We start from the raw sequence: 23024 nt of genomic DNA, 5'->3' as shown, positions 1-23024 counted from the left end.
TCAGTGTGGTAGACAACTGAAAATTGACTGTCCCAAGCACAGCCTAAAATATCACAGCAAAGGAACAAAAGCATTCACATTTACTTCTCTTCTGAACCAGCAGGTAGCCTGCTGCATTTGAAGCCCAAGGCAGGAGTGTGGTTCAGAGATGGGGTCCACCTAAATGCTGAAGGGAACAGTGATGGCACTTCCTCCCGGAAGCGTAGGCAGCACGAGGATTCCTCGCATCGTTATGTCAAGCCAGCCACAATGTTATATCCACTTCTCTGTCGCAAACCTTGTGCCAAAGTCCTCGGCCACTGTTACTGCCTCAGCAAGTCCCCGGTGACAGCAAAGACAGACCTCCTGTCTTTCATCTGTGGGGTGACAGGTGCCCTCACAGATAAAGTGGCTATAATAACTGGTGGAGTCATCCGTGATGCACTTTTAATTGGATCGATTTCCTCTCAATTATATCCTTAGAAATCAGATGCACGTTTATAATCAGAGCACAGGGCTTTCTCCAGGTGTAAAGCACAAACTAGTCCAACGTCACTTTAATTAGCTCCTTTCCTATCCTTTGGCAGCTATCACAACAGAAGCCAAAAAAGCAACACCACCACCACATTTTTTTTTTTTTTTTTAGTAGCTTGGCTTAGCAGATTTTGCTTCTGTGCAAGCAAAGTATATTCTTTGACTTGTCATTAGCCCTGCACCCAGAGTGCACAATATATTGCTTGGTAAACACCAGAGCCTGAGGAACCTTGTCACAAAGTCCCTCACCCACCTCTGATCGTCCTAAAAGCACAGGTTTCTTTTCTGAATTTTAATTGTAAGGATAAAGCAGATGGTGGATGCTGAGTTTAGAACATGGTGTTGGTGACTATAGACCTTGAGGGCTGATTCTGTACCCATGAATGTAGGAGTGAGTTTGGATTTTCTCTACATAATGGTGCTTTTTGCTGAATGGTGACCTAGGGAGATTCATACTGCTCTCAAAAAATGCAGTGTCAGGTCTGGAAGCAAAGCAGCAAGGCACAACTTCCCCTTCCCTCCCCTCCCCAATCTCAGAGTCAATTAAAAGACAGGAACACAAGTGATGAAGAGACAGTTATCAATTATTTAATGCTCAATAGAGGGATGGAAATAAATCTCCCAACCAAAAATGATGCACTCACTTGGGGAAAATGCACAATGAGGACCCAACAGTTTTGTTTTAGTAATGAAAATGAGATGCGTCCACCTCCCCACTTTCTTGGCCCTGGCCTGTGTTGTACAATTCCACAGACAGCTCTTACCACAGGTCAGTGGAGAGAGGTTCATATGAAAAATGGATGTGCTCTAGAGACTACTCATTAATGTCTACTGACTATAGTAGCATTTATTTTTATTTCCATCTTCCTGTGCTTTGGCATAGCTTTTCCAATCCACGTGCTCCTTTAAAAGGCAAGCGATTCCCAGGCTAAAGTCTTCAACACCAACCAACGGGGGTCGCTCCATTTTCTGCCCTGGATTTTTGGTCACACCTGAAATTAGAAACCAATCCAAGATATCGCAAAACCCCTAGAGGCAGGAAAGTACTGCTTCCCGGTGGGGAGTGTGGAGCTCCCGTGGTGACAGTAAGCGAACGGTCTCTCAGACTGGTACAGGCGGTCAGACCTGAGACACCACGTCACAGGGGTGTGATGTCTGAAGTGTCATGGAAAGGTGAAGCAGGTCCCAGTGCAGCGTGCACACTGAATGCAGCAAGTTAAAGGGAAAGCGCCACCGATGGAGCATGTTAGAACAGGAAGGAAGGAAGGGACCAGAGCTACCAAAGCCGAAAGGGGGGGAATCAACAAGGATTCAATACAAGGGACTATTTCAAATACAGGGGCAGAAGGCTCTCTACTGAAGCCTTGGAAGGGCCTACATTCTAATCAAATGTCAGCTAACCTCAAATCACGTGTCCTATGGGGGATACTGCATCTGTTAGTTAAAGCTCTAAACTTTGAGAGGAAAGAATATAAATTAAAACAACAACAACAACACTAAAAGTCAGAGCTTCTAAACTTCTAGGAATAGCCAGTTGGAGTCAAGACACAGGCCAAGTCTACTCTACAGTACCGCCAACAACCAAGAGATAAGGGAAGGGCAGGTGGTTGGGGAGCAGGAAACGGATATTCCCCAGCCCCTAAGGGGTAGAGTATCTTCTCAGATGGTAGCTGTAAATCTTGATGCAGTGATCCCAACAGTCCAGGACCAGCAGCTGCCCCTTTGGAGTGAGGGCAATGCCCACCGGACAGGTGAGCCCCTCTCGAATAAGGACACTGTAGCCCCCACCCTTGGGGAAGTGGAGGATTTCCTTGCGACTGCTGTCAGCCACGATGAGATCACCACGGGCGTCCACACACATGCCTGTGATGCAGCGGAAATCCTCGTTCTCAGAGAAGAAGTGGCTGATCTGGCGACCCAGCTGCCCGTCGGGGCCCACAGAGCCGATGGAGAACCCACCCTCCAGGTGGTGCTCGTTCTGCCAGTTCTCCAGGTTGAGACCCAGGCCCTGCGTGAAGTAGACGGTGCCTTCAGCGTCACAGGCGACAAACTTGGGCCGCACAGCGCTGCAGAGGCAGCTGTATTTGACCACCCCTGCACCTCGGTCAACCGTGAAGCACCAGAGCTTTCCACCTTCCACATCGGTCACCACAAACTGGCCAGATGGGAGGGCTGTGATGCCCCAGGGTTTGCTCAGCTGGCTCCGGTGACAGGCCACGCAGTGGCCGTCCAAGGTGTATACCTTGAGTGAGTTGTCGTAGCTGTCAGTCACGCCGATCAGCCCGTGGCAGTTCATGGCCACTGACAGAGGAGTGAGGTTGGGCGGGTCGGCCCCAAAGAAGCTCAGCACAAAGCTATCCATGGCGCTGGAGCTGCGGCGGATTTCCTTCAGAAAGCCTTTTCGGGTAAAGACTTGTATGCGGTAGTTGCCGCGGTCAGCAACCAGCACCTCGCCTTGACTGGTCACGTAGAGACTGACCGGAAGGTTGAACATGCCCGGGGTGCTGCCTTTGGCCCCCATCTTCCTGAGAAAGAGGCACTGCTGGATGTTGGCGGCCGGGTCAGAACCCCGCTGCTTGGCAGGTGAGGCCCTCGGGCTGGCCCCCACGTCCTCAGGGTTCACGTCCATCTCTCTAAACGTAACCGAGGAAGGGGCTGCAGAGGCCGCCGCCTCCATGGCCCACGAGTCTTCCATGTTGACCGTCCGGGGCTTCTTGACCGCCTGCCCGATGTGGAGGGGACCGACGTGGCCAACCTTGAGGAGCTCCACGTCCTGCAGGGTGAGCTCCCGGGGCAGGCTGGCCGTGAGCTCGGGCTCCTCCTCGTCGGCCGCCTCTTCCAGGAGGGCCACGTCGGCCTGCTTGATCTTGGCCAGGAAGTAGTCACAGCGGGACACGGCCTGCACCTCGGCGATGTTCAGCAGGTAGCTCTGCTCCTCCACCACCTGACTGTTGGACTTCTCCACCTCGGCCAGCGAGCCCGTGAAGAACTTCCGGGAGCGAGCTAGCTCTTCCTGAACCCTGCGTTCCTCGTGTCCGTATTCCTGGAGGACCGCCCTGTACCGGGCCTGAAGGTCCTTGGAGACGCCTTCCAAGGCCACCTTCCGCCGCTGCAGCTCTCCCGTGAGCTCCCGCAGACGCGCCAACTTCCGGCCGAAGTCCCGCCGCCGCTCCTCCGCGGCCTCTTTGACCGGGAGCGTGCAGTGCCCCGGCGGCGGGTGCTCCGCCTCCCGGCACGGCTCGCACACCACCACACCGCAGCTCCGGCAGAACTGCCGCGGCAGCCGCCGTCCGCAGGAGCGGCACATGAGCAGCCCCACCGCCTCGCTGAGCCCCGTCTTGTCAATGATCTTCAGCACCGTCAGGTTGTCGGTCAGCTGCGCCAGGCTGGTGATGAGGGTGATCTTGCTGCAGAAGGGACAGCGGACGCCGTTGATGCTGCTGGCCAGGAGCTTCTCCAGGCACTGGCAGCAGATGGTGTGGCCGCAGTGCAGGAGTTTGGGCCGCAGCTGCTCCTCCGTGAAGGACTCCATGCAGATGGGGCATTCCAGCACTTCCCGCAGCGCGTCCAGGTTCAGGTGAGAGGCTGCGGCCGCAGCCATGACTCTTCTTTCCAAGGGGCCTGCTAGCACCACCCGGGACTGAACGGCTGAGCGTTCATGCTCTGGAGGGACAAACCCTGCTAAAGAGAAAAAGAAGCCATTATTCCCCTGCCTCTGTGAGTTCATTCACTCAAGAAACATGTAGTGGATCGTGACCATCACTCATTCAGTCGCTGACTGGCGTGGAAGGGCAGACTGGGGAATGATTATAAGGAGTCTTCAGAGCCAAGATGAGACCGTGGAACTTCCTTCTGATGAACATAGAGAAACAGTGCATGTTTTGGAGCAGGGAACTGATATGATCACAGGTTGAATGGAGTCAGGGAAAACGGAGAGAAACTAGTTTGGAAGATACTGCAAAACTGCCTGGCAAAGGTTCCGGGCAGCCTGAACTAGGGAGCAGGTTGTGGAAATGGAAAGAAGATGCCTTTGGGCAATATGCATAAGTAGGATCACTAAGATTTGTTAGTGCGGACTGGGGTGGGAAGAGGTGGAGCTAAGAAGGCCAGAGACTCAAGCCCAGATGATCTGAGAAATGGTAGTGGCTTATCAGGACAGTTTATTTTTGGTCTGAAACACACCCACCCACCCCCACCCCCCAAGCAGTACAGGCCATGAATTCTCCCAGCCTCCTCCACCCACATATGCTCCTGAAGTAGAACCACAGACATCCCAGTGCTCTGCAGCCTTATGCCAGTGTCAATTTATACCCCAGAAGTGGAATGAATAATTCCAGCAAGGTGAAGCACAAGGATAAATCCAGCCCTTCTTAAATGCAAATCCTATAGCTGCACCTTTGCAGTCTTGTGATCTGCAGATGGTCAACTGTCAAGGAGGAGGAGGAGGAAGAGGAGAAGCTAGCTTGGTTTTAGAGGCAATGCTGAGGAAAGCTTTGCAAATGGCATCAATTCTTTCTCCACCCATAGAGGAGTCTGGGTGGAAATACGTATTACAAATTGTCCCCCGTATTTAGCTTTGCATCACAGTCCGACAGATATTTAGGAGTGGCCAGAACCATTTGTCTCAGGTCTATCCAACCTCCCTGAAATCCCATTTTCTTTCTACTGGAAGAGAAAGAGTATACATCTAGTGCCTACTATATGCTAGACATCAGGCTAGATGCTCCATTATCTGTGTGTGCACCCAGGTGCTCAGTCATGTCTGACTCTGCGACCCCACGGGCTATAGCTCGCCAGGTTCCTCTGTCCGTGGAACTTTCCCGGCGAGAATACTGGAGCTGGTTGCTATTTCCTCCTTTAAGGGATCTTCCCAACCCAGGGATCGAACCTGCGTCTCCTGCATTGGCAGGCAGATTTGTTACCACTGTGCCACCTGGGAAGGCCCAGATGCTCCATAAACTTAATCTCATTTAATCTTCATAATGACCCTGGGATGCAGGTACTATTTTTATCACCATATTTTACAGATGAGGAAGCTAAGGCTCAGAAAAACTGACTCAGGGTCACATGGGGGAAGCATGCAAAACTGATACCTTTGTTTAACCCAACATTACTTCAAGCTTTTTCTTTTCCTGTCACGTAACAGTTATTAACATTGGTCTCTGGACCATACTCTGAGAAATGCTGCCTTATAGCATATAATTTTCTCCACAATTAATAAAGAATGAGGTTTAGCTGCCATATAATGGGTTAGATTGATTTATTAGTTGAGTGACCCGCTCCCACACACCATCCTGGAAACCTTATTACAACTCAAATACATGCCTCAACAAAAATAACACATTACCACCTGTCATGAACCTAAAAGGTCTCATGTGAACATCTGAAGCTGTGAATGCTAAAGACGTAAATGTCATGGGTCTGGGTGCTATAGTATAGACATACGGATAGAAACCTCAACTCAGGATCTATGCAAACACCCTCAATTCCAAACCAATAGCTTCAGCTTGCTCTCTCATCACCTGGGACAACAGACTGAGGGCAACATTTGGTATCTGGATCCAGAGCTGTTACCTCACACTGCACGGGGACATCTGTTCTTCTCAGAACTGGCACTGCAGATCAGCTAATTAAACAAGTCTGCCAACTTGTAAAAATACCAGCACATTCTTTCTCCAGTTTTCTGAAATATCATACCACCTCCTTCAATTAAAAAGCTTCTTGCCTCCCTCTTCAAGCCATCCACTTAAAAAAAAGGAATTTACTCTGCCCACGTCTATGTCCCAAAATATCTCAGCTGTCTGCAGCTCCACCAGGCTCTCTGAGGCAGAAGAGAACATCAAGGATTCCTTTCCTAAAGCTGCCATGCTTTGCCAGGAAGCATGAAGTCCCATCACTAAAGCATCAGGCATGGAGATAGCCTCAGACCTGAAAAAGGCCTGAACCATGTCTTGAGAACTTGAGAACACTGTTTTCAGCAGGAGCCTCTTCTGATATGCAGCTATGTGACATGCAGATATGGCTCCTCTCTTCCAGAAGGATACACCTGGTTAAAACCAAAAGGAATTCAGATGGGAAGTCAATTTGAACTCAGTTTCCCTTGAAAAGATGTACCTGTGAAAGGAACTATCTTATCATCCCAAGTCTTTAAGTTAGCTGCCCATTTTCTGCCAGCTGTGAAATCTAAAACCAATCAGAACAAATCCTCAACCTGTTATTTATAATTCTGGCTGCCTTCCTGATACTACGGATGTATTTCCTGTTGTGCACTTTGTACTGTCAACTCCTGACCCATCACTGTCACTTCATCTCACCTCAGCTTACCCCACCCCCCACTAATTTCTTTGATCTCCTGATTCATACTGCGCACTTCATAGTGATATTCACCTAGCTCTGATTCAGCACCAGATGAGAATCTACCCCTTAAGCTGTTTTTGTTCCAGCTGCCCTAAGACTCAGGAAAATTCTGCAGTCAAACCCTGGCTGCTTTTGGCACCAGTAGCCTTTCCCAGTCCATGATATAAATAACAAGGGGAGCAGAATAATAACAAAAACCCATGAACCTTGAAGTCAGACAGAACTGGGATCAAATCAGCATGTCATTTACAAGTTGTGGGCCAGGAGGCAAGTTATTTAACCTCACTAAACCTGTTTTCTTGCTTTATAAGCAGGTTATTGTGATAATTAGGGATAATGCATATAAAGTGTTTAGCCTGGAAACTGGTAGATATGAGGTGAAAAATTCCTCTGTATCGTAATTTTAGTAACAATCAGAACACTATTAACATTAGCACCGGGATAAGCAAAGCATTCAGTTTACAAACTGCATTGGAAAGGATGAAGAATCTTTACTCTTTTACTCTTTACATGGCATATAAAGGCACATACTGCTGCTGCTGCTGCTAAGTCACTTCAGTCGTGTCCGACTCTGTGCGACGCCATAGACGGCAGCCCAGGCTCCCCTGTCCCTGGGATTCTCCAGGCAAGAACACTGGAGTGGGTTGCCATTTCCTTCTCCAATGCATGAAAGTGAAAAGTGAAAGTGAAGTCGCTCAGTCATGTCTGACCCTCAGCCACCCCATGGACTACAGCCTACCAGGCTCCTCCATCCATGGGATTTTCCAGGCAAGAGTACTGGAGTGGGGTGCCATCCCCTTCTCCGGTAAAGGCACATAAAGATTGCTAATGAACTGTTCAGCTCTGAAGGAATTTGATTTGAGGACACTATCCATGTCAGAAACTGATGGGCATGTGAATTCACAGCTTCCCTTGTGCAGAAAATACCAGGAGGGGTACACAATTAACTATGCAAAAAATAATAGTTTTTTAGTAGCAGCAGGAGCAGCGGCAGTGGCTGCCAGCCAGTGAGAAAGAATGAATAGGCACTTTTCAAAAGGCGACAGTACCCAAGATATCGGATAATACATTTCAAAAATGAAAATTCTTGAACCTTCCCTGGAGATTGTTTTCACTGATCTCAGAATCAAAGGATTAGAGATGACCTTCAAATCTCCATCCAATGCTTGAATCCCTACCATGAGATAGTGTCTATTCCCTATACTTCTGTTAGCCCCTTGGGGGACTTAGGCTATGAACAAAACTGGAGGACTTTCAGCAATTAATTAAACAACAGAGCTTCACTGAGCACATCCTATGAGTCCAGCTCCATGAAAACACGGGGGATACAATTTTGAGCAAAAACAGGAACAGAGCTCTTCACACGGAAACTAGAAAACATGTGAAACTACCTGCACTTTCTCTGACAGGACATAAAAGTTCACCCTATTACTGATATGCTCCCCTGGTTTGGGTTTTCTGCAAGGCTTTCACATTTCATGACAGCTTTATAAACCTTATTCCTCCAGCTTGAATCGAGTGCTTATCAAGCGCATAACGGTCACTCTCCAGGAGTGGCTAGCAGGGCTGATGTTAAGAAAGTCAGTGAGGTGTTCATCCGACACTCACCCAGTTCTGTAGAGGGGAGAGGATTCTGAATGTCAGATTACTCAGGGCATTTAAGGTACCTGCCAACAGCTAAGATAAACTCCACAAGTAGGTACTTATAGGGAAATGCAAGCATGACCCCACAGCTGCACCTGTCTGGGACACACAAAACCACCCAGAAGGACGTGTCTGTGGGAAAGAAAAGTCTAGTTAAAGCAGGTCAAAGGCAGGTTAAATCAATAATGGAGTCTGCTGGAAAAACACTTGTCTGTCTTACTGTCCTCAAAAACTGTAGGACTGAGAAAGGATTTCTGCATCTTCAGGTGATGCAAGGAATATAGGACAAGGGGAAAGTCAGCAGTCTTTTTGGGGAACTTCCAATTCATCTCAACCCACTCAAGTCTGAGCTCCTTTCTCTGCATATAACACACACCCATTTAATCATGAGGTTTTGATGAAAGGATCAGGAAGCGGATCCTAGAAAGGTACAGGAGGGGAGGGGAATTTGGGGGAGACTGGAGGGGGCTGCTTAGGTTCACAGATTTGGCAAAGCTACACTCAGTCCCCTTCTGGCATCAGCTTCCTCTCATAATTGCTACCTTCCAAAGCACCATTCACTGAAAGTCAGGCACTTTTTACAAATTACCTCTTGTCATCACTATGTGAGGTATGTGTTATTTCTCTTTTTAAATAAGGAAACTAGGCTAAAAGAAAAGCAACCTGCCCAAGGTCTCAAAGCTAGTAAGTAGAACTAAGATTCACATCCAGGTGTGTCAACTCCCAGCCATAAACACACCTATTCAAAAGATGTACTACAGTTTTCTAGCTGATGACACTACCATTAGCTCTAGGCACTCTGGCTGAGAGGTTGGTAAAGACACCCAAGAATGGCTTCTTAAATCTGACTATTCTACTCGAAGGAACTAAGGGAGGTCGAGTCACAGAGGCAGCACGTCAGTACGCGTGGACAATGATCCACTTCAAGGGCCTAGGAAACGTCTGACCACCAACCACTCTCCAGAGGGCTCTTAAGTTTTGCAAACACCTGCCTACTAAAACTAGTATAATGCAACTTGTGAGTCAGAGAGATCTGGACTCACATCCCTGCTTTGCAATTTGCTATGGAGCCTTGGGTAAATAATTCAACCTGTTCGTTTTTTCATCTGTAAAATGTAGAATAGCATCAGGGTTGTTAGTAAGACCATCGGCAGGATTAACTGAGATAATCCACACCCAATAAATGGCAGTTATTTGTGTTTTCAATAGATTGATGTTGACAAGAGCAAGTACTTGCCCATGAACACCTAGTAAATTAGCAGCAGAGGAAGGATTTTGGACTTCAGATCTCTGATTCCTGGACTGACTCAGTTTCCATTACCATCTTCAGCAGGGGTTTGCATGGATATTCCAACTAAGCCTCTGGTCTTCCGATGCCGTCCTACTGTTTCTGAACTGCAGCTAGTCCTCGACCTGACAGAGCAAATGGCGTTATTCTGTCCCAAGGGAAAGAAGCCCACCAGAGATCATTCAGAACAGGAGTTACTTTCCAAAGTATGGGTGCCATCAGCCTCGGCGGCCCCTGCTATGAAGTCATTTTTCTAGTCAATGGCCTCTGTACCTCATCCTCTAGTTTCTTGCACCTCATCCTGTCTGCCAACGATAAGCTCCTCCCCTTATGTACCCACAGGTCCTGGTCTAAGAGCAAATCAAGAACAAAGTCCAGGGCTACTCCCTACCTAGTCAGATGGATTTACTCCCTTTAGAGTTCAATTTGATAGTGATACAGACTGGGCAGTCCTTCATGAAAGAGTGAGCAGGTCCCAGCAAAGAAAAAGCAAGGAAAGAGAGACTATACCAGGTTACAGAGATCTGAATATGAGCCTACTTTTGCCCTCTCTAGCTATGGAACCTTAGACAAGTCACTGCCTTAGCCTTAGTTTCCTTACATGTAAAACTGAATACTGTAGCTTGCTTAGTAGGGCTGTTATGAAAACTGAGTAAAGAAAGCAGATATGAAAGTTAAAAACTACTAAATCAGTATGCACTTATGCACCAGACACTAAGCATTCTAATTTACTTCATTATAGATTACCATCACAGTAATCTATGACATAGGTCCTGTTACTAAACCCATTTTACAGATGAAGAGCCAAGAGTTTAAGTAACTCACTCAAGATCACACAATCAGGAAGAGATAGAGCCAAGATCTGAATCCAGGATATGTGACTCTAGAGCAGAGTGCCTCAGCTTTGGCACTGTTGACATTTTGGGCCAGATACTGCTTTTGTTGTGGAGGCTGTTCAGTGCACTGTAGTATGTTTAATAGTATTCCTGGTGTCTGCCTATTAGGGGCCGGTAGTACTCCACACCCCAAAAGTGACAACCAAGAATGTGTCCAGACATTGTCAGATGCCCCCTGGGGGACAAAACCACTGCCAGTTAGGAACCATTTCTTTAGAACTTGGCATAGGACTAAATGCTCAATGCATCTGCTATCCCTTGTTCTTATCTCCCAGTTCAAACACCCCATTCACAGAGCCACTGTTATGCACCTTCTGTAGAATTCATTCTGTCTACTTATATAACTGATAAGGAAGATAAGACCTGACCTCACGTTCCACTCATACCCTGGAGGTCTCGCACACTCTGTCACCACAGCTTGGAGGGACACACCAAGAGGAGCTTGGGCAGATGCCCTTGAATAGTCTCCTGCTTTGTGACTGGCCATTCTCTTTTCCTCTGAAGCCAACCATTTTCAGTGGGTCCACGTTCAGAGTGGAATGTGTAGTCACACCAAGGCTGCTTCATGATGAGGTGAAGTGGAAGTCACTCAGTCATGTCCAACTCTTTGCAACCCCATCGACTACACAGTCCATGAAATTCTCCAGGACACAGTGCTGGAGTGGGAAGCCTTTCCCTTCTCCAGGGGATCTTCCAAACCCAGACCTCCCGCACTGCAGGTAGATTCTTTACCAGCTGAGCCACATGATGAGGGATGTCTGGTTAACAAGTGAGGGAGATTCTGCCCCTTGCAGGGAAACTCAGGTTCCATCAGGAGTCCTGATGGCAAAGAGTGACGACTTTCTTGCTGAATCCCTGAACTCTGCGAAACTTCACACACTCATATAGTTTCATAGATTGCTTCTAGGTCTTTGGGTCCCCAGAACTCCCTTTGCTTCCTATGCAGAGACTTCAGGAAAATTCCTTTCGCAATCCAAGACACCCATCTGTAACTCTATTCAGTCTCTTAATTCTACAGACCAACCAGTACCTCTCCACCCCACCGTTCCATCCTTGCTAAATCCTGTTCTCAACTCTCCTAAGAATCCCAGCCTTGGGGGCTCTTCATTGCAACCCCCACCAACTCCTCCCTCATGTGTACCAGAATCCCCCAGACAAAGATCCTTTCATCTCTTTCCAAGTCGCTGCAGCCTTCAGCCCTGTATCGCAGTTAAACGCCCGATCCCACACCTCAGATCTGTGCTCTCCCTCAGTCTGAGCCCCCACCCTCTGGGTGCCATCAGGGACCCTGCCCCCCTTCACACCCCCACCCCCAAACCTTGCTCCTTCCTCTTTTCCCCACCCATGTCATGTGTCGCTTCAAACCTCAGGCAAGTGTCTTCTTCCTGCTTAAGAGATCTTGCTTCTCACTGATCCCGTCAAGAATTCAGCCCGTCGATCTTCCTCAGATTCCACTCGGGGAAAAAACGCTTCCTCCTCGGCAATTAGACTAGCCCCGGACTCTGCCCCCTCTGATCTCAGATCTCACCCCACTCAAAGCCTACTGCCCCCAGACTCTCTCAAATCACCTGAGATTCTGCACCCCGAATCTCATCGAGGCTCCCCAGTCCCTTCATACTGCCGAGATTCTGCAACCCCTGATCCCTCCAGAGCCCTTGGGTCCCCTCCCATCTCTCAGATGCTGCACCCGTCTCCCCTCAGGGCCCCACATTACCTCATACCTCCCGAGATGCTGCACCGCGAATCTCGGAGCCCCTCGCTCCCCTCCTGGGCTGCATCTCCTCCGAGGTCCTCAGCCCCCTCGAGTTCGCCCCGAACCTGCATCTAGCAACCCACCCCCGGCGCCCCTCCCCACATACACCCACCACGGTCCTGCCCCTCAGATCCGGTCCCCCAGGCTCTGCCATTCTGGCGTGGACCGACCGCTGCACGCCGTCACAGCCCACCGTCGCGCCGCTCGGCCACCGCCCGCGACTCCGGCCGCGGTCCCGCATCCCCCACCCTCCATCCCGCCCCTTACCTGACCGCCCGCGGCTCCGACGCGTCTGCCGCTGCCAGCCCACCGGCCCACCGCCCTCTGCGCACGCGCCAACGTGAGCCCTTTTTGCGGGCGCCAATTCGTAGAGCTGCCTGTCCTTCACTGCGCCCCGCCCACCCCAAGGCATGCTGGGGGTTGTAGGCGGGCGGACCCGAGCTCGCGGCCCAACGACCAGGTAGCGGTGAGCTGACCCGCCGCAAGGATCTAGGTGTCTTGAGGACACGCATTTCAGCTTTCTGTCCCCGTTGTACGGTTGAAGAAACCGAGGCCGAAGTTCACTCAGAAAGTCGGGAGCTAAACCGGAACTCGTGTGCCTGAGTGCAGTCTGTGTCAACCCCTTCGCTAAACCGAAGCTGCCAGGAGTGGTCCTCAACCAAGCCTTGGCATCTCTCAGAAAGACCTCTCTCCACCTCAGCTTTGCCATCTGAGAAATGGGCCAAGGAAAGACTACAACGTTCACACATTCACTCTGGGGCAAGCACAGAACCTGGCTGCGCTTAGAACCATAGTGCTTCTGGGCTCTTCTCCCAGTGACACAGTGCAGCCTAGAGATAAGCTTATCTGATGAGCAAATTGGCTTTATGAAGGATTCCTACTCCTGCTCAGCTGGGAGGCCGACAGGGGAAGTAGAGGTAGGAACACTCTCTGCAATCTATCCCTGCAGATTGAAGCTTCCCAGGAGCCTAAACCCAAGTCTAGTTTTTGGGCAGCAAGAAAAGGAAGAGTCTTCACAGGTGAGAAACAGTCTAGCCTGTTGGCTGGTGAAGACCTGTAGCCCCTGGATAGTTTGGGGTCAGCTATAATCCCCGGCAGCTCAGAGGTAAAAACTCCCCCTGCCATGCAGGAGAGACAGGTTCAATCCCTGGGTTCGGAGGATCCCCTGGAGAATCCCCTGGAGAGTAAATGGCAACCCACTCCAGTATTCTAGCCTGGGAAATCTCAGGGACAGAGGAGCCTGGTAGGCTACAGTCCATGGGGTTGCAAGAGTCAGACACGACTTAGCAAGTAAACCACTACTGCTACCACCACAGGTTCCTGTGGGTGACCATACAGTATGGCTTAGGAATAGGAAGAGGTTGGAAGGAGGATGGGCTTGGATTCGACATCCAGGGTAGGTAAAGTGACTCTTCACAATGAGAAAGCAACAACCACAAACAATAACCTAAGTGTTGTGCTGCCATCAAACCCTTCACATGCACAGTTCAGTTAATCTTCCCAGTGACCCTGTGAGGTAAACAACTGATGCCCAGGTGATTAACACAACACGGCCCCATACTCATAAGCATAAAGCCCAGATTGGAACCTGATTCTGAGAACCCTGCCTCTTAACCATGATTAATCACTCTGCCCAATTCTTTATTTCTAAGTGAAAATGACATTTGCTGTAGGATTAACTGTGGTTATTAATATATAGTGGTTTGCATTTAATTAAGGGTATGCTCACAGCATGCTCAGCAAGTAATTGCAAGTTGATGATTTCTCGCAAAGCATATACCAGGTTGGGCTTTAATTACCCACTTGTCTGCGATTGTCACCAGTCGGCTGTGATCTCCCTGAAGGACAATGCCTGTTTGTTGTCATATCTATTAGCACTGCGTCCAGCACGTAGAAGTTGCTGAGTGAGTCAGACTCAGAAATGTGACCTTAGGCAAATCACATCCCATCTAACCTAGAGTTATTTTAGCTGCAAAATAACTGAGTGGGGTCAATCATATAAGAATGGACTATTTTTTGAACAGCAGCAATATACCAGGCACTCCACAGATATTGTCCTATGTCACAGTTAATCTTCTAAACAATGATTCAAGTAGGCATCAGTTACTTTATCTTACAAAAGAAGCAACCGATGCTCAGCAAGATTAAATGACTTGTCTACAGTCACCTTCTGGGAAGGAACAGGGCTGGAATACAAACCAAGGCCAGTTAGGCCCATGACATGCTGTAAACCTCTGTCCAAAGACTACTCAGACCAGCTATCTTTCTATTTTATTAAGTAAGTTTTGTTTTTAAGCCTCAACAGAGAGAAGTGATATTTAGAAATGTCAACTTTAAAAATATTCACAACCTAAAAATTGAGAGCTATATTTTATTTGGTGGGAACTTTTAGGACTTCAGGCCCAGGAGACAGTATCTCAAGAGATCCTGAATGAACTTCCTCTAAGAGGGGAGAGGAAGAGCCAGGTTACATAGAAGTTTTACGGCAAAGGGCATGTAGTATGGACATCAAAAGATTATTGGCAATGAAAGAAAACCAGATACCCCAAGTTAAGGAATTTAGAGCTTTTCTATGCATGGGATGGAGAGGAAAATGGCAGCCCACTCAAGTATTCTTACCTGGAGAATCCCATGGACAGAAGATCCTGGTGGACTTGCATGAGTCCATGGGGTCACAAAGAATCAGTCAGGACCAGACGATTAAACCGAAACAAAACAGCAAGCCTGGGAAGATGCAAGAGTCTGAACTCGCTGAAATCACCCCTTTCGTGTGCGTCTCAGCTATTAAGCCAGTATCCTGTGTTTCACCTCCTGAGCTCCCTTGGGGCTCATGGTAGGGAGTGACTGCAGCCTGATGGATCTTAGAGGGCATGTATTCTTCTCCTTCCTGAGTGCCCTTAGGGCTCACCAACCCATATTGGAGGGCTGCAGTCACTGATAACTGTGACATCCTTGTTTACTGATATGGCAGGCGAGATTCCATTTCTCAAGTTTCCCTGGTGGCTCAGACCCTAAGGATCTGCCTGCAATGTGGGAGACCTGGGTTGGATTCCTGGGTTGGGAAGATGCCCTAGAGGAGGACGTGGCTATCCACTCAGTGTTCTTGCCTGGAGAATCCCATGGACAGAGGAGCCTGGTGGGCTACAGTCCATGGGGTCTCAAAGAGTCGAACACAACTGAGCGACTAAGCACACATTCCATTTCTCAGTTATTCAAGGAAAGCGGGGCAGTCGCTTGTCATGACCATAGTGCTTGGTCCTATTAAGGCAAAGACACTCAGATGAGCCTTTCTGAGCAGCATTGCCAGTGAAAATGAGGGACTGCCCTCTGCCCTGGGTTTCTGCCATGTTGGGGACTTAGGGCAGCGGGTTTCACCAAAATGAGAAGGAGCCTCTCTGGACAGAAGCCTGCTATTCTTCTACCAGCCACTGTGTTGCAGGTAGGGGAGATGAGAGAGTTGAGACCTCACCTATACCTCCTCCTTAGACCAGGTGGGGAGTTAGCACCCTATTTGATGAAAATCACAGTTACAAGCCCATAGTCTCAATTCAGCACTCATCCTATTTTTATACTGACCTTTCCCCTATCATCCTGGGTGTTCTTTGGAAAGAATGATGCTAAAGCATCATCCAATACTTTGGCCACCTCATGCGAAGAGTTGACTCATTGGAAAAGACTCTGATGCTGGGATGGATTGAGGGCAGAAGGAGAAGGGGGCGACAGAGGATGAGATGGCTGGATGGCATCACTGACTCGATGGACGTGAGTCTGAGTGAACTCCGGGAGTTGGTGATGGACAGGGAGGCCTGGCTTGCTGCGATTAGAGTTGGACACAACTGAGCGACTGAACTGAACTTCCCCTATCATAGAAGGGAGGTAATGGTACTCCTGACAGTCTGGGGGTGTAATCCAATTATGTGTTCGAAAAGCAAACAACGAAAACCTTTCTTTTCTCTTAAAAAAACAAAACAAAAAAAAACTGTTTGCCTTAAAAAATGTTTAAATTACTCACAAGTTAAATTAATTACCTTCTTCCCACAAAAATCTCTAAGTAAAATAAACACCCCAGGGAAATGCATTTATTTTAATCTTCTGGCTTCGCATATCCTTGACACATTATTAGTTTTCCACATACAGAGACATTTTAAAAATACTGTATCTGGAGTACTTTATTCAGCATTTTACCATAACTCTTTTTTTTTTTCATTTAACATTCATACCACTTGTACCAGTTTCCTTGGGCTGTTGTAACAAAGAGTCACAAACTGGGTGGGGTGAAACAGGGAAATGTATTCCCTCACTGTTCCAGAGGCTAGAAGTCTGAATTCAGCGTGGCAGTGGGGCAAGACGTTCTCTGAACTCTCTAGGGAGGATCCTCACGTTTCTCTTCCAGCTTCTGGTGACCCCAGGTGTTCCTTGGTTCATGGTAACAAAACTCCAGTCTCAGCCTCCAGCTTCATATGGTCATTTTCCCCCCCTGTGTGTCTCTGTCTTTACATGGCATTCTCTTGTGTGGACCTCTGTTGACTGAAAAAAAAAAACGAAGAAAAAAATGCACAGCCTACAAGTTGAGAATTTTATTTTACTTGGCTGACAATCAGGACTGAAGCTCAGAAGACAGTGTCTCCGATAGCTCTGAGGGCTGCTCACAAGAAGGGAGGAACCAGGATAGATAGTAGCTTTGCAACAAAATCCAGATAGTCGGAACATCAAAAGATTATGGTTAAAGAAAACCAGAGATTTGAGTTAGTGAATTTACTGCTCTTTTGTGTATGGGAAGATATGAGAATCTGGGTTCATTGAAAGCATTCCTTCGATTTGCACCGGAACTGTCTAGGGCCAGTAGCCTACTTTTCTCTATCCTGAATCCCCTCAGGGTGTGTAGTTGGAGGTGGTCAGCAACAACTGCTGACCTGATGGCTACAATATCCTTTGTCTATTGATGCAGCAGGCAACATTTTTATTCACATCTGTGTCTTCTAATAGGGACACCTGTCCTATTAGATTATGATCTCCACGTTACCCAATTAAAACTCCAGGGTGACTTCATCTTAACTAATTCCTCTGCAACAACCTTATTTTTAAGTAGTCATATACTGACATTCTGGAGGTTAGGATTTCAGGATATCTTTTTTGGCGGGGAGGGAGGACACAATTTAATTGATAACATCCCCTTATCAGCTAAGTACTGTTTTCTGCATTTATAGGACGATCTGCAGTTTAACCTCTCATTTATTCTCTTTAAAATAGTGATAACAATGGCTAACTCACAGCATTGTTGGGAACAAAATAAGATACGGATGTTAAGTACTTTCATATTATGACACTGCCTAATGTTCAGTAATATTCATTGCATTGCATTTATTATTATTAGGTTTGCTTATTAAGTCCATCATTGTGCAGCAGAGGGCTTCAGAGTCAGACAAACCTGGGTTGGAACCCCAATTCCACCCATCTGAAAGGTCATTTTGGGGAATAGATTAAGTAAGTGATTTGATGTGATGTTTGGAAATTTGCTGCAACTGACAAACTGGGTAACCTTGGACAACTTACCTAGCCTTTCTGTACTTAATTTTCAAACTCTGCAAAATGGGAATAATAGTAGTAGGTGGCATTGTTGGTAAAGAACCTGCCTGCCAATGCAGGAGACATGAGATGCGGGTTCAGTCCCTGGGTTGGGAAGAGCCCCTGGAGGAAGGCATGGCAACCCACTCCGGTATTCTTGCCTAGAGAATCCCCATGGACAGAGGAGCCTGGTGGGCTACAGTCTATGGGGTCGCAGAGTTGGACATGACTGAGCGGCTAAGCACACATACACCTCATACTGATGTTATAAATGGTAGGTGATTTAATAGAGCTAAGGTTTTTAGAGCCTGAAGTTAGCGCTCTGTGAACAATAGCTGTTATTGTCATTATTATTATTACTGTTATGACAAAGGGGCTCCCCTAGTGGCTGAGTCGATAAACAATCTGCCTGCAATTCAGGAAACCTGGGTTCACTCCCTGGGTCAGGACGATCCCCTGGAGAAGGGAATGGCAACCTACTCCAGTATTATTGCCTGGAGAATTCCATGGACAGAGGAGCCTGGGGGGCTACAGTCCATGGGGGTCACAAGGAGTCGGACACGGCTGAGCGGCCAGCACACACATTATGGCAAAATGTTCTCTTTTGCTTCGCATGCTAGCAGCTGAATGCTGAGGCGAAAGATCAATGCCTTGTTTATGCAAAATAAAGTAGAAAATCTAAGGAATTAAAACTCTAATGCATCCTAACTAATTTGTCTGAGTCTAGAAATTTATAACTGCTAGAATTTTCATGAACTAATTGAAAATTTTATCTACATAGCTATATTACTTATACTTATTACCGGATAACAAACTACCCCCAAACTTCTGTGATTTACAACAACACAGATTTCCCGTCTCACAGGTTCTGTGAGTGAGGAGTCTCAGCACAGCTGAACTGGATCTGCTTCATGGTCTCTTACAAGGCTTAAATCAAGTTATTGACCAGGGCTGGGGTCTCAGCTGAAAGTTTTGGGAAGGATCGGTCTCTAAAATCACTTGGTTGTGGTTGGACCCAGGGCTTCATTTCCTTGCTGGCTTTTTGGCTGGAGGCTGCCCTCAGCTCCTTGCCCCAGCTGCTGCTGCTGCTGCTAAGTCGCTTCAGTCGTGTCCGACTCTGTGCGACCCAATAGACGGCAGCCCACCAGGCTCCTCTGTCCCTGGGATTCTCCAGGCAAGAATACTGGAGTGGGTTGCCATTTCCTTCTCCTCCTTGCCCCAGGAGCCTCTCCAAAACAGCTTGTTTCATCAAAACCAGCAAAAGAGAGGTCACCGTCTTTTGTAACCTGATCACAGAAGTGGCACCTGTCAATGTTGCTGTATTCTTTTGGCTAAAAGCAAATTACTCAAGTGGAAGGTTATAACCAACAGTGTGTATCAGGAGGTAAGATCATCACGGGTCGTCTTAGAGCCTCCATCCCTCTGACTCACCTCTCCCCCTCCCTCTCTCCTTTCTTCTCTCCCTCTCTCAGTCTTACTCGGCTTATGTCCATTTCTATCCTTCCATCTGTCACTTACCTACTCTCTGCTGAAACTCTGACTCTAATCTCTGAGTGCCCCACTGTATCCTTGTGTGTTTCTCAACCTAGCCTACACTCGATACCTAGTAGATGCTCAGCAAATGTTTGATTTAAATTTACAGCATCAAAGAGAATTTTTAAAGGGTCAACTTTATCCATCACCTTCATATAATCCTTTTGTTGGTTATATTTATGTAAATGTAAATATTTACCAAGTTCCTTTTTAATCTGTTCTTATACACTTATGAGAAATAAAAGTAACTTGTGAGACATAACAGTTCTTACATACTGTTCTTAAATACACCATTATTTTTTTTCTAATATGGAATAATGTTTGAAATGATATAAACTGGCTCCATAATAACTTGTCAAATTGACAAGCCCGTTTTTAAACATTGAGCCATCCCAAATAAGACCGTGTACATGTCCTTACACAGGGAGCTTTTGTGCTTTCCTTTGTTTTATTTCTTTGTACTAATATGGAAACAGCTGGTTTAGGACTTTGAATCTCTATTTTAGCATAATGCACACTTCCATGCATGGACCAGACCGAGTCTGTAGTGGTCTGAACTTGTGTGGATAAAGTGTTACTGAACCAAACCTGGGTCTGCTTGCCCATGGGCAATGAAGCCAGTCTGCAGACCCAGGTTGTGGTGAAGCAAAGTGCAGCATTTATTGCAGGGCATAGGGCAAGGGGTCCAGGTATTTAGTGCTCAAAAGTCTTGAACACCCCAGTGGGTTTCAGGGAAAGGTTCTTAAAGACAAGGTGAAGGAGGGGGGTTGTAGGGTGTGTGATCAGCTTTGTAGGCATTCCTCTAATTGATAAGGTAACCCAGAGTCAATATCATTGGCTGTCTCAATTCAACCCATCTTGGGACCATGTGCTTGTGGGCAGTGTGAAATTAACTTTTTCTATCTGGGGGCAGTATCTGCAAAACAGCTCAAAGGATATGGCTCAGAATATTATCTATAGGCCTTGAGGAGGAACTACTTGACTTTGTTTAATGGCTAAATTATTATTTTCTCTTGCTTGACTATATTTTCCTTTCTTTCTGCATTCCCTCACTTCCCTGATTAAATTTACTCTTTGGAAATTGGAAGTGGTCAAGCAGGAGATGGCCAGCGTGAACATGGACATTTTAGGAATCAGTGAACTAAAATGAACCAGAATAGGTCAATTTAATTCTGATGACTCTTATAGCTAATACTGTGGGCAAGTATCCCTTAGAAGAAATAGAGTAGCCATCATAGTCAACAAAATAGTCTGAAATGCAGTACTTGGTGCAATCTCAAAAATAACAGAATGATCTCTGTTCATTTTCAAGGCAAACCATTCGATTTCACAGTAATCCAAGTCTATGCCCCAATCACTAATGCCAAAGAAGCTGAAGTTGAATGGTTTTATGGTAACCTACAAGACCTTCTAGAAGTAACACCAAAGAAAGATTTTTTTTTCATCATAGGGGACTGGAATGCAAAAGTAGGAAGTTAAGAAATACCTGGAATAACAGGCAAATTTGGCCTTGGAGTACATGATGAAGCAGGGCAAAGGCTAATAGAGTTTTGTCAAGAGAATGCACTGGTCATAGCAAGCACCCTCTTCCACCAACACAAGAGAAGACTCTACACTTGGACATCACCAGATGGTCAACACTGAAATCAGATTGATTATATTCTTTGCAGCCAAAGATGGAGAATCTGTATACAGTCAGCAAAAACAAGACCAGGAGCTGACTGTGGCTCAGATCATGAACTCCTTATTGCAAAATTTAGACCTAAATTGAAGAAAGTAAGGAAAACCGCCAGACCATTCAGGTATGACCTAAATCAAATCCCTACGATTATACAGTGGAAGTGACAAACAGATTGAAGGGATCAGATCTGATAGACAGAGTACCTGAAGAACTGTGGGTGAAGGTTCATGACATTCTACAGAAGGTAATGATCAAAACCATCCCCAAGAAAAAGAAACACAAAAAGGCAAAAGGGTTGTCTGAGGAGGCCTTACAAATAGCTGAGAAAAGAAGAGAAGTGAAAGGCAAAGGAAAAGAGGAAAGATATACCCATTTGAATGCAGAGTTCCAAAGAATAGTAAGGAGAGATAAGAAAGCCTTCTTCAGTGATCAGTGCAAAGAAATAGAGGAAAACAGTAGAATGGGAAAGACTAGAGATCTCTTCAAGAAAACAAGAGATACCAAGGGAACATTTCCTGCAAAGATGGGTGCAATAAAGGACAGAAACAGTATGGACCTAACAGAAGCAGAAGATATTAAGATGGGGTGGCAAGAATACACAGAAGAACTATACAAAAAAGATCTTCATGACCCAGATAACCATGATGGTGTGATCACTAGAGCCAGACATCCTGGAATGCAAAGTCAAATGGGCCTTAGGAAGCATCACTATGAACAAAGCTAGTGGAGGTGATGGAATTCTAGCTGAGCTACTTCAAGTCCTAAAAGATGATGCTGTGAAAGTGCTGCACTCAATATGTCAGCAAATTTTGAAAACTCAGCAGTGGCCACAGAATTGGAAAAGGTCAGTTTTCATTCCAATTCCAAAGAAAGGCAATGCCAAAGAATGCTCAAACTACCGCACAATTGCACTCCTCTCACACTCTAGTAAAGTAATGCTCAAAATTCTCCAAGCAAGACTTTAACAGTACGTGAACCAAGAACCTCCAGATGTTCAAGCTGAATTTAGAAAAGGCACAGGAACCAGAGACCAAATTGCCAACATCTGTTGGATCATCAAAAAAGCAAGAGAGTTCCAGAAGAACATCTACTTCTGCTTTATTGACTATGCCAAAGGCTTTGACTGTGTCGATCACAATAAACTGTGGAAAATTCTGAAAGAGATGGGAATACCAGACCACCTTACCTGCCTCCTGAGAAATCTGTATTCAGGTCAAGAAGCAACAGTTAGAACCAGACATGAAACAATGGACTAGTTCCGAATTGGGAAGGGAGTAGGTCAAGGCTGTATATTGTCACCTTGCTTATTTAACTTATATGCAGAGTACATCATGAGAAATGCTGGGCTGGATGAAGCACAAGCTGGAATCAAGATTGCCAGGAGAAATATCAATAACCTCAGATAAGCAGATGACACCACCCTTATGGCAGAAAGTGAAGAAGAACTAAAGAGCCTCTTGATGAAAGTGAAAAGAGTGAAAAAGCTGATTTAAAACTCAACATTCAAAAAATGAAGATCATGACATTCAGTCCCATCACTTCATGGCAAATAGATGGGGAAACAATGGAAACAGACAGACTTTGTTTTGTTGATCTCCAAAATCAATGCAGATGGTGATTGCAGCCATGAAATTAAAAGATACTTGCTCCTTGGAAGAGGAGCTGTGACCAACCTAGACAACATATTAAAAAGCAGGCATTACTTTGCCAACAAAGGTCTATCTAGTCAAAGCTATGGTTTTTCCAGTGGTCATGTATGGATTTGAGGGCTGGACCGTAAAGAGTGAATGGCAA

At 46.7% G+C, this 23024-nt stretch overlaps 2 protein-coding genes across 6 annotated transcripts in view; one reads left to right on the top strand and one right to left on the bottom strand.

The window, feature by feature from the left end:
- Positions 1-23024, top strand: part of ASTN2 (astrotactin 2) — a 1019535-nt gene that overhangs the window by 775798 nt on the left and 220713 nt on the right. The window lies entirely within an intron of this gene.
- Positions 1077-12786, bottom strand: TRIM32 (tripartite motif containing 32). 4 transcript variants are annotated; one of them, XM_018052687.1, is made up of 2 exons: positions 12719-12786; positions 1077-4191 (listed from the first exon to the last, which is right to left on the bottom strand). In XM_018052687.1, exon 2 carries the CDS (start codon positions 4112-4114, stop codon positions 2153-2155), a length of 1962 nt encoding a protein of 653 aa, XP_017908176.1. In that variant the 5' UTR covers positions 4115-4191; positions 12719-12786; the 3' UTR covers positions 1077-2152. The 4 variants fall into 4 exon arrangements, with proteins under 4 accessions (XP_017908176.1, XP_017908175.1, XP_017908177.1 ...); XM_018052686.1 differs by having other exon boundaries at positions 1077-4194; positions 12719-12780; XM_018052688.1 differs by lacking the exon at positions 12719-12786 and adding an exon at positions 12564-12685 and having other exon boundaries at positions 1077-4194.

This window comes from Capra hircus, chromosome 8, assembly GCF_001704415.2.
Source record: "Capra hircus breed San Clemente chromosome 8, ASM170441v1, whole genome shotgun sequence".
Classification (NCBI taxonomy): Eukaryota; Metazoa; Chordata; class Mammalia; order Artiodactyla; family Bovidae; genus Capra; species Capra hircus.
This window is presented reverse-complemented; position numbering and strand designations above follow the sequence as displayed.